This window comes from Pelodiscus sinensis, chromosome 15 (assembly GCF_049634645.1).
Source record: "Pelodiscus sinensis isolate JC-2024 chromosome 15, ASM4963464v1, whole genome shotgun sequence".
Lineage (NCBI taxonomy): Eukaryota > Metazoa > Chordata > Testudines > Trionychidae > Pelodiscus > Pelodiscus sinensis.
In genome coordinates, this window is record NC_134725.1 from 41,286,933 (window position 1) to 41,298,948 (window position 12,016).

Genomic DNA, 12,016 nt, shown 5'->3' on the forward strand with positions numbered 1-12,016 from the left:
GGCTTTGACCTTCCTCAAGTATCACATTTATAAACTGAAAAAAAAATAAGTATTTTAGAAAATAGGAAATCTAGCCAATACCTGTTTATACCTGTCACTCATGTTGAAAAAAAATCTTTACAGCACATTTAAAGAAAGCATGCTACAATAGGTCCAAATTTGGAAGCAGTCCACCAAGGGAGCCAGTTTGAAAACCAGCTGCCCACACAGACCAGGTACCAGAGGCAGCAGCATGGGGTGCCAACAGCCCGTCGAAGGGTGTGGGGGAGGGAGGATCCAAACTCTCCATGGACATGGGCTGCTGCTGTGAAGCAGCCTCTGTCCACGGGGAGCTCAGGCCCCCAAATGGAGAGGCGCTGCTCTGTGGGATGTGGAGCAGCCTTTGTCTGCGGGGCGCTCGGGCCCACTGTGAACAGAGTCTACTTTGTGGCAGCCTCCCCGCTGCCTCTAATAGAGGCAGCAGCATGGTGGGGGGCAGGCGGCACTGCAGAACCGGTGCTCAGGGGAACCTGCTTTTAAGCCATCTCCTGCCAGCACCAGCTCCCCCATCCTTGCTGCCTCAGCATCAGTGGCGGATTTAGGGCAGGGCGAGCGGGGTGGCTGCCCTGGGCCCCGCGCTTCCCGAGGCCCTGCGCATGCGCCGTGACGCCACGGCACATGCGCCATGTCAAAGGAGGGGCCCCGCAAAATTTTGCTGCCCGGGGCCCCGCAGTGCTGCCCTGGGCCCCATGGCACTTTCATCCACCCCTGCTCGGCATATCAGTTAATTGTGTACTTGACTACACATTGACATCCCTAATATGAATCAGCCCTACCAGTATCAGAAGTGACACTGCAACTTTGCTGTAAACATACATAATTTTAGCAAATCAATAACAGAGAAATGTTGCTACTCAGTCATACATTGTTATTAATGATTCAATTAATCCTCCATAGGAACAACTACAGATATGGTCAGTGAGTGATTAACAGATACAAATGCAGCTGCAATTCGAATAGTTGAACTGACTGTATTTGGCAGCATTTGACATTAATTACATTTATCAAGGTAGTGCCTCCATCACAATCAAGTTAGGTTAAACAACCCTTACAAACACAGGCCAGCCCTCTGTTCTTCCCCGTCTGCCTGCCTCAGGAGAGTTCCAGATTTTAATAGTGGTGAAAGGAAAGCTCTCACACCAGTGCTAATGTGCAATGCTGTTGTAGTGTGTAGGGCGCAGGATTCCAGACAGAGAAAGTGGGTGAGGTTATATCTTTTACTGAACCAACTTCTGTTGGTGAGAGAGACAGAAGCTTTCAAACTTACACAGAGCTCTTCTTCAGGTCTCGGAAACACAGAATGTCATCACAGCTAAATACAAGGCAGAACAGATATTTTAGCATTAGTAGCAAACACATATTTCAAGGGAATGTTCAAGGTGAACAGACACTACAGTCTGACAATCCTGCCCTCCCCCTCATGCTGTTTTCCCCCTTCCTTTTCTCACTATAACTGGCTGTTAATGGCCCACTTCACCTTGAAATAGGTGTTAACTACTTATGCTAAACAGCTCCTTTCATCCTGAATTTAGGTGTCACTCAGAGGGCAGGGCTATACTACAGATCTATATTGGCATAACTACCTTGCTCACAATGCTGATCTAACCCCTCCTGGACAAAAGAGCTTCTCCTGTTGACATCCTTACCGCCTCTTGGAAAGGTGCATCAACTACGCTACTGTTAGTCAGCCAGTGGTAGGAGTGGTCACCAAGCAGTTGATGGGGATCTACTGGTAGATCTTGGAGCCTCTGACAGGGGATCCTGACTGGTTTGGCCAAGAGGCTACCAAGTGCCAGCCCTTCAGCTGCCCCTCCCCCTCTGCTGTGTCTCTCCTGCCCTTTGCATTGGAGCTGCCCCTCCCCTTGGGAGCCTCCTGCTTGCCATATAGTGCAGGGGAGGGAGAGGAGAGAGGGGGGCACAACAAGGCTTGGGATGGAGTTTGCTGGCTGCTTTAGGGAGCGGTGCAGGGCCAGGGCAGGGGTGAGCCTGCCTTAGCCCCACTGCACCCCCACCCAGGAGCCACCTGAGATAACAGGGCCCAGCTGGAGCCCACGTCCTGAAACCCTGTCGTAGTCATGAACCACCCCCTGCACCCCAAAGCCCTGCCCTAGGCCTGAGCACCCCTGCATCCAAACACCCTCCCAGAGCCTGCACCTAGAACCCCTCCTACATCCCAATTGCCTGTCCCAAGAGCAGCTCAGAGCCCCTCTCACAGGGTATGTCTACACTTGCACTCTAGTTTGAACTAGGGATGCAAATGCAGGCATTCGAAATTGATAATGAAGTGGGGATTTAAATATACCATGCTTCATTAGCATGATCTTGCTGGAGCGCTAGTTCGAATCACAGCTGATTCAAACTAGGAAGTGTGCGTCGGGACACGTTAGTTCAAACCAACCCCCTTGGTTCACACTAACGTTACTCCTCAGGAGTAACTAGTATGCAAGTGCAGACATACCCACACTCCAAATTTCTTAATCCAAGACCAGAGCCTGCACCCCAACCCTCTGCCCCAGCCTGGTGAAAGTGAGGGAGGATGGGGGAGAGAGGGAGGATGGAACGATCAGGGGCTGGTACTCAGAGAAGGGCAGGAGGGAGGCAGGGCAGGGTATTTATATTTGAGGTAGATCTTGGATTGCACTTAAATACAAAAAGTGATCTCGTGCTTAAAAAGGCTGGAGACTCCTGCCTTAGGGGTACTGGAGGGTATGCCAACACAACTGAAATTTGGAGAAAACTGAATTTTTGTTTTAAGTTCTATAGCACTTTATTATTTGTGTACTTTTTACATCTAAAATTTCATCGCCCACCTAGCTAGGATTAAGTTGTTTAAACAAATGTGTTGCAACGGTAGAAAAAAAACTTGTGTGTCTGAAAACTATAGATTTTATAATTTTTTTAAAGGGGTACTTTATAAAAAAAGATTGAGAAACACTGAACTATGACAACAGGAGAAAGACTCCCATCAGCACTGAAGCATTTTCACTAAAGTGCAACAGCAGGGAAACTGTGCTAGTGTAGATATAGAACTGTACACGAAGACAAGCCCAGAACTTTTCCAGACAAGCTTCACAGATGCCCAAAATCTTGTCTCTCTCACCAACAGACGCGGGTCCAGTAAGAGATCCCATCCATCTGGACACCAATTCTAGTACAGCTCCTCACCCCATGGCTTTCTCTCTCTTTCATATACAAAAGAGCCTGTTTCTGTGAATAAGATAAGACAGATACTGGAGAAATAACCTCCCTTCCCACTTCTACGTGACTGTTGTAAGACTCTAGTATGATGAACTGGCATGAAAGGCGAGCTTGGAAAGGAAGAACCCAGTAGTGAAGATGGTAAGATTGGATCTCAGAATGGTGTCCTATAGATTGTCTTCCTCATGGGGGGATTCCTTAATTAGCCAATGGCAAACACCACTGGGATGGCACGGAGCACAAGACTTCTGGTAGGCCATGCCTCATTTAATCCCTGAGTAAGACAGGAGAGGCCACGGAAAGGTCTAGTCACCATTGCCTTTCTTCTAGTTCTTAACTACAGTTCTCTTTACACCATTGTCACTGAAACATTGAACATTAATGGCTCCATTACACAGGCTTTGTATCTTTTAACTTTCTGAACTTACATAGAGTTAATCAGCAGAGTGCCCCCCTTCCTCTGTGGTTGCTCGTGGCCCAGTTGGGTGCAGGAGTGGGCTAGGGGGGTGGGAGGTCTTGGCAGAGGTGTGTGTGTGAGGGGCACAGGGGTGCTTGCCTGGCTTTGCACACGCACATATACACATACACAGACACACCATTTTTCTCAGTGCAAAATGCATGGACTCAAAGTTATAGCTACACCTTAGAATCAGAAAAAAGGATGTTTACCCTCAATCCATTTATAGGACTATTAATGCATGTGGTAAACTGCTTGCTCTGTTAAACCACTTCTCTGGTAGGCACTTAGCCAGGCACCTGAAAGGACACTACCTAGTCCTAGGCAAAGCACATACCCCTTCAAACTCTCTACACAAACATGACACAAAGAGGAGAAAGTGAAAACCTAATACATTAAAAATAGGCTTCATTTGGTAAATTTAAGGAAATAGGCCCAGCTTGCTCATGTACAAATGTTTGCAATTCCTGGTTTTGTAACAAAACATTTATTTAATAAGCAAGAGACAATTCATTTTGCTATGAGAACTGAACTAACACCTAAGTGTAGCTGAAGGCTACTGAAATGCTTCTCCTTAGCTTTGTTAAAATGATATTGATTTACTGAGTAAGAGTGGTACTACTGTGCCATCTGTTAGTGTTTTGTCTGATTTATTTCCATGAAACTGCTCAATAAAGCACATGATCCTAACACTACAAAGGCACCAAGGCAAGGCCAGCAGAAATCCTGGCCATGCTCATGTGAGCACTCTGGCAGCAGTGACTAAATACACCCAATCTCTGCTAGGGTTTTTATTGGTACTGTACTACCGTTGAATACAATATGAAAATAGTTTCCATCACATCACAGCAGAAGGAATTATTTTTACCCAGACTACCAGCTCAGCCAGATTAATAAGATATTTGATAGCTCAGGCTGAATTTAAAAAAATCTCCTACCTATTCTACAGAATCAACTGTGGTTGCCTGAAATATCATAATGTGGGATTAGGAGCTAGACATTAGCACAGAGAGTAAACAGCTTCTGGTATTGTGATTTAAGCATCACTAGAGTGAGCCAATACGGTGTAGTGAATCCTGACACTTGAAATAGAATCTTCTAGAGCCAAAAAGTGCAGCCAGCTGCCAAGAATAATATTTCAGAGGTTCAGTCAATACTTCTGTATGCATGGCCTAGAGGGCTTTCCACAGTCATAACCACAGGAGTTGCTGTACGTTTGGTGGAATAGTAAAAACAGACATTTATGAATGTACAGTTTCTAGATATCTTAAAAGCAATTTGAGAGAGGAAAATGGAGATGGAGCTTGATAAATGGGCAGACTCCTCCATCAAGCATTCCCTCTGTTATTTCTACTTCACAGTTTTTAATCTGAGACGTCAGCGGTTGGAAATATGAAAAGAACATCTCTGGGCTTCAGAATGGAGAGGAGACGAGGTGTCAAGATATGGAAGCCTAACCCTGATCTGCAGTGGGAATATGAAGTCGTCAGGCTGTTCATTTCAGTGTCTAGAAGCACTGTTCATTTCAGTGTCTAGTAACACTCTAAGCAAGAGACCCTCTCACGCATTTCACATATGATTTCTATTTCTGCAGTGATGTAAAGCACAATATCACACATCATGCTATAAAGAGAGGCAGCCCTGCTGGTTCAAGCAGGTTTTTCCAAAGAAATATAATAGCCCACAGCTGCCAGAAGCAGAGGGTCATTGCCGGGGAGGGGCACAGCACATTCGCGTTGCTAGATTTTCCTTTAAAGAATGTCAATAAAACAAACTGCCAAATGTGTTTTTAAAAAATGTCCTGCTGTGCAGCAAACCACTAGGGCCATTGCATAGTTATCACAATCCAGCAAGTTAGCAAAAATAAGCCTCCGCTGCACAGGCAACTTGCTAACTGCATTCACAGCACACTCCTGGAAGGCTCATTCCATACTATTTCTGTGGTCAACGGTAATTTATTTTTACGTAAGTACTGAGCAAGCTGTGTAGACTCTGCTTCCAATACAGAAGCCATATTAGGAAATATCCGGAAAAGAGAGATTTACTATTTATGATCCATGCGCCAAACACAGACACACACAAAGGCATAATTACTGTGGCACACAGAGGTGGAATCCCAGGGGCAAATGCACATAAAGCACACTCTCACAAGCACGCTGCTCAGCACACACTCTTGACCTCAGAGGAAGAATACAATTTGTGCATGCACTGTAAGCGTGAAGCAGAGCAAATAACAAAGCTGACCTATGCACCAACACATGCACACAGACTGAGAGGCAGCTCCACCCCTTGCACCTCTGAGATCTGATCATCCCATCCCTACCTTTGTATGATTGTTCTGCTCGCCCCCCAGTGGGACCCCAGAGAAGCTGCTGTGGACCTGCAAGCCTCATTAACCCCTTCAGAGCTGGGCCACTGAAAATACAATTTCAGTGTTTTTTCCCCAACATAATGGAACAGTGGGAAATGGCATGACAGGTTCTGAAGGCTCTCATCTACTTCCAAACCCTGACTACACATCTCCAAAGTGTTGGAGACAGGAATGAATAAAACAGTCATTACCCCTCCAATAGTAATGAGCTCGTGCTTCCCTCCCCAGACTTCAGTGCCCACCACAGAGCCACAAGGAGCAGAGCAGATTTCTGTTCCCCAATATATAGTCACGTTCACAGCCCTTTTTCGCACAACCCAAAAGGGCTCCATTCCAAGCCAGAACCAGATACAAAGCTACTAGTCTACCTTTCTCCTCTTTGTGCCTCCTACCCATGGGCCAGTGCAGGAAACTAAGACGAGAAATGACAAAGGAATAGAGGGGAAACTAGTGCTCACTGATCCTGCCAGTTACAATGCAAACCCACACAGCATCCAGCATACTTTGGGTACTGTGCAATAATGTGATAGGAAAAACTGCAATAGAATATGAATGCTACCATAGCATGGGGTATGGCCCTGCTGTATTCCCAGGTCACCTATAAAGGAGAAAGGGGTGGGCCACTCCCAAGATTTACCTGTGGGGGATGGAGACGGGTTTGTTCAACCCTCACCATGGTCACCTGTAGAAGAGAGGGGCACAAGATGCTCTCGGGATTTATCTGAGGGGGGACACTGGGCAGCTGACCCCAGTCCTCACCATCACTCACCTTCTTCCGGGGCTGCCATTTCATCATATTTGTAAAGCACAAATGTTGAGCATTAAGATATTGGTTGGAAGCTGGTGGCAGATGCAGGGAAGCTGCAGCTGCAAGTCATGCTGCCTCTGTCCTGCCCCTTTAAATCTTTGCCATAATCACTGGAGAAGGAAACCGCGGAGCCAGAAAAAGGGAAAAGTCTTGAGTCTCTTGGTATTTAGCTCAAGAAAAACTGGTGGAAATGCCATAAAACCCTGACCCTCAGGAAGTCCCAGCAGCAGCAGCAGCTCCTCTGCCCGGACAGGTCATTCTCCAGGGTCCCTGGGACAGGGACTGTCCTTCAGGGAAGAGCCTCGTTGGAGTAGGGGCTGAAATTCTCTCTCCTGCAGGAAATTAGTACACACGCATACCCCCCCGCTGCCATCCAAGCCACTCTGTTAACAAAGATCAAACCCTCACCCGCGGCCGGGAAGAATTCCCAACTCCGGGATGCTCTTCTGCTTCAGTCCATTTTCACAGAGTAAATCCCAAAGGGGTGTGCGGGAACACACCCCATGGAGCCTGCAGTGCAAGGAGCAGCGCTGGCTGGAGGCTCAGCTTTGTCCACAAAACTGACACACAGAGTTACAGACGGGTAGGGAAATCCAGCAAGAGCCCCAAACTCCACGGCTCAGCCTGCACTAATGACTTCCTTCCCTCTGTACAAGCACAGCCTGCCCTGCTCCAGCCAACAAGGCAGGAGCCTCCTGGGTCTTAGTGCCTCCGACATCTCCCCTGCACAGACAAACTTCCTCAGAGGGATTATTGTCTAACATAAACCTTGCATTAGGCACCCAGCAAGGAAAACATTGAAAAACAAGTCTCAGAGGCATAGCCATGTTAGTCTGTAACTTTAAAAACAATGAGCAGTCCTGTGGCACCTTCCAGACTTCTTGGAAGAAGTGGGTTTTGTCTCTTGTTTTTTCTTTAACTTACAGACTAACATGGCTACCCCCATGATACTATATATATGTTAGTCTGTAACAGGAAAAACTTAAAAAACAACAAATAGTCTGGTAGCTCTTTAAAGACTAACTCGTCTACTCCTCTGACAATATATAGATAGTCTCCAAGGTGCCACTGGAATACTCAATTGTCTGAAAAACAAGTTAAAGCCACCTTTTCAAGCAGCTGAACTAAAGACAAGCTCTGCTCTTATGAGGCAGTGATGCCCCACATCAGTGTTTCTCAACTGTTTTTTATAAAGTACTCCTTTAAAAAAACTGTAAGTCCCCCCAGTACCTACAATTTTCAGACACACAATTTTTTTTCTACCATTGCAACACATTTGTTTAAACAACTTAATCGTAGCTGGTGGGGCGATGAAATTTTTGGGTGTAAAAAGTACAAAAAAAATAAAGCCCTGTAAAACTTAAAACAAGATCATGGTCTGTCTTAAAGTTTCTTTAACACAGGTTAGCCAAGGCACTGCACAGTATAACTAGAGGTTTTAAGGCACTGCTTTGTACTTTGCCCATTATCAAATCTGAAATGCACAAATACTAATAATAGCTCGCACTCAACGTTCTATACAGAAAGCTAACAATGTTTTCCCAGCACAGTAACAAAACCCCAATAATCCCAGAGCTTGCTGCCTGGCACCCTTAAACCAGAATCCAAGAAGAAAAAGAAAATCAACTATGGATGTCAATTAATCATAGTTAACTCATATGATTAACTCAAAAAAATTAATGGCAGTTAAAAAAAGAGTAGTAATTAATTGCAGTTTTAATTGCTCTGTTAAACTATAAAGTACCAACAGAAATTTTAAAAATTATTTTTAGATATTTTTCTACATTTTGAAATATACTGATTTCATTTACAACACAAAATACAATGTGTACACTCACTTTATATTATTTTTATTACAAATATGTGCACTTTTAAATGATAAAAGAAATAGCAGTTTCCATTTACCTCATGCAAGTGAAGTAATGCAATCTCTGTAGTGTGAAAGTAAAACATGCATATAGAATCCTGTTTTACCTGCATTCTCTCATACCTATTACCATAAAATCTCGAGTATATTGCACACCCATGTATAATGCGCACCTACCTTTTAAACGTCAGAATTCTGGAATAAACTGAGCTCTTATCTATAATGTGCACCCCCATTATACTCGATTTTATGGTCCCGCTCCCACTGCACACTCGCCTGGGAAAAGCACGCGCAGCACGGGGGAGCCAGCAGCAGAGTTTGAAACCTGCTCCCGGCCCAGCTGCTCATGCGCCGGGCTGAGCTCACGCCTGCCGCGGGGCCCCTTCCTGCCCGCTGCTGGGGCCCCCCCTGAGCAGGGGGCTCTCGCAGCAGGCGTGAGTTCAGTGCGGTGCGCCAGCAGCTGACCAGGGGGCCCCCGCAGCAAGTGCGAGGTCAGCTGGGCAAGGGGCTCCGCGGCAGGTGCGAGCTCAGTGCGGCACGCCACAGCGGGGCAGGCAGCCCCCCGTGGCAGACACGAGGTCAGCCAGGTTCCAGGACAAGGTCCGAAGCCAGCGGGCGGAGCAGCTGAGCTCGCGCCTGCTGCAGGGCCCCCTGCTAAGCTGCCCGCGCACGGTGCCTTATCCAGGAGCCTGGCGGGTATGGTTAAGTAAAAACTTTACAAATTACCTCCTATGTATAACCCTTAAAAACTGGGAAAAAAGTGTGCATTATACTTGAGATTTTACGGTACATATTTTGAAGGGTTTGTTTGCTTGTGGCTTTGTTTGTGCAAAATAAAGTCATACTTTGTGATTACCTACAGATGCCAAATTACTCATAAACAATCCTGCCACTTACATTAGCTGAATACACTACTTTTTATACCGGCACATGCTGGGTGAAAAGTTTAAATAATTATTTTTGTTTTTCACTGGAAAAAAGTCATGACTATTATGATTAGAGTTCATAAAAATATTTCCTAACAAAATTAAGATCAAGTCTCCTATTCGACTGTTATTTTAGGGCAAAGAACATTTTTACTGCTACATTTCAGTAAATAACTCAAATTGGTTAAAGAAAGAGTAATGGAAGATTTACGAGTTTCTGATTCAAATTTACTAAGTATGGTAATTATTCAATAAAATAAATAAGGTTAGAAGCTGAAATCCTACAAATTTAAAACTGTTCTTTTACTTCCCTTTTGCAAGCACATTAATAATAAAACTATTACATACAGTAAAACTCCAATAGTCCAGCATCCAATTGTATGGCACTCCTGATAGTCCGGCATCAAAATGGCAAGAGCCTAGTGAGTGAGCTTTGGCAAAAAATGAGTCACAAGACAACAGCAGCAGCAGCTGAACTGAGTGAAAACGGTAAAAAAGGGTTTAAAAACTAAAACATCACAGTATTGTATACAGTATGTACAATAATAAGGGTTAAGAACACTTTATTTACCGTATATAATGTATACAGTATGTATATATATATATATATATATATATAAAACCCTCTTATAGTACCTCCTGATAATCCGGCATATCCGATAATCTGGCACCATTTAGGTCCCAAAGGTTCCGGATTATCGGAAGTCTACTGTATATTAAATTTCTTGAACTTTCCTATAAGTAATCCACAATAACTTTGCTTGATCAACATCGGGCCTCACTTACTAGTATTTCATATTATATAGTCTCAGAAGATGACCCAGCACATGTTGTTCGTTTTAAAAACACTTTTACTACAGATCTTATAAAATGCAAAGAAGGTACTAGTGTGAGATTTCTACAGACAACATTCGACCCAAGGTTTCAGAATCTGAAGTGCCTTCCAAAACCTGAAAAGGACTCGGCACTGAGCATTTTTAAGAAATCTTAAAAAAGAGCAACTCTTCAATGTGGAAAGTACAGACCCAAGCTTCCTCCGCCAAAAAAATCAACCTTCTGCGAGTGGCATCTGACTCAGATGACAACAGTGAACATGTGTTGGTCTGCACTGCTTTGAATCATCATTATGTGGACTGAAGCATGAAGGGATATATGAATCTGTGGTGCATCTGGTATTCAAGTATCTTGCTACAATAATGCCATGCAAGTGTCTGTTCTTACGTTCAGGTGACACTGTAAACAGTAAACAGACAGCATTATCTCCTGCATATGTAAACAAACTTGTTTGAGTGACTGACTAAACAAGAAGTAGGACTGAGTGGACTTATAGACTCTAACGCAGGGGCTGCAAAAGATGACCTGTGGGCCAGATTCAGCCCATAACCATCCCAAAGCCCAGTGGGAGCCTAGGGCAGGCGTCCTGCCTGCCACACCCCTTCATGACAATCAAAATGGCCAACTACGGGGGCCATGTGTGTCTCTGCATACCATGTACCCCGGAGGGAAGGGCGTTGGGGAGCTGTTTGTGAGCTTTTCCTGCCCCAAGCACAATCTTCAAGATCTTGTTGCCCAGAAATCAGCCAATGGGAGCTGCCTGGGCCATGCGTGCAGCACAGGTAGCACGCAGAAGGACACCTATGCATGGTGCACAGAGAAACACATGGCCCCCATAGCTGGCCACTTTGAGCAGCGTTTGGAGAGTGGCAGGCATATAGCCTGCCAGAAGGTCCTGCTGATCTGCTGTCCAGGAGGCCGCCACTCCCAGACACTGCTCCCTGCTGCAACTATTGGCTGTGATTACAGCCAAATGGAGTGGCAGGGGAAAAGCCTCCAGACAGCACTTCACAGCACTGCCAAGTCCCTAGCCAGGGGGAGAGAGTAGGATTGGCGAAGGTGAAGTGGCAATGCACTAAGTCACTTCCTCCCATGCCCATTGATGAGATCCAGCCCCAGTTTGCCTGGATTCAGCCATGAGGCTCAGGGTTCCCCACACACCACGGAGACAACACTTGACACGGAGACACAGCACGGAGACAGGCTCTCAGATGAAGTGGGAGGTTTCCCCACTCCCAATTTAAATGAAGAAAATTTAATTGAGTTAAGGACCCGAGCAATGATGGGTAACTCTTTCAGTAATTCTATATTTTTAAGTTCAGATTTCATGATAAAGAGATTGTACTATGGGGATTAGCCCTATGTCATGCTGCATCCACTACTAACGAGTTAGACTGAGGATGATTGAACAAGAAGTCCAATCTTTTCGCTGGTACAAAATATTTTCTGTCGGCCTTTTTACTCGTAGGTGTAACCGATGTTGGGGTCTGCCATATCTCATCTGCCACTTCCATGA

General features: G+C 45.3%; 1 protein-coding gene across 9 annotated transcripts in view; it reads right to left on the reverse strand.

Moving 5' to 3' along the window:
- TTC28 (tetratricopeptide repeat domain 28) overlaps positions 1-12,016 on the reverse strand; it is a 590,183-nt gene that overhangs the window by 330,467 nt on the left and 247,700 nt on the right. Inside the window, exon 1 of one of the 9 annotated variants that reach the window (XM_075898915.1) lies at positions 6,835-8,537. The exons of 7 other annotated variants lie outside the window; for them this stretch is intronic. In XM_075898915.1, coding sequence (XP_075755030.1) covers positions 6,835-6,861 — 27 coding nt within the window. In that variant the 5' untranslated portion in view covers positions 6,862-8,537. Of the gene's footprint in view, positions 1-6,834; positions 8,538-12,016 lie in introns of those variants that run through there. One more of the 9 variants, XM_075898916.1, reaches the window with a different exon arrangement.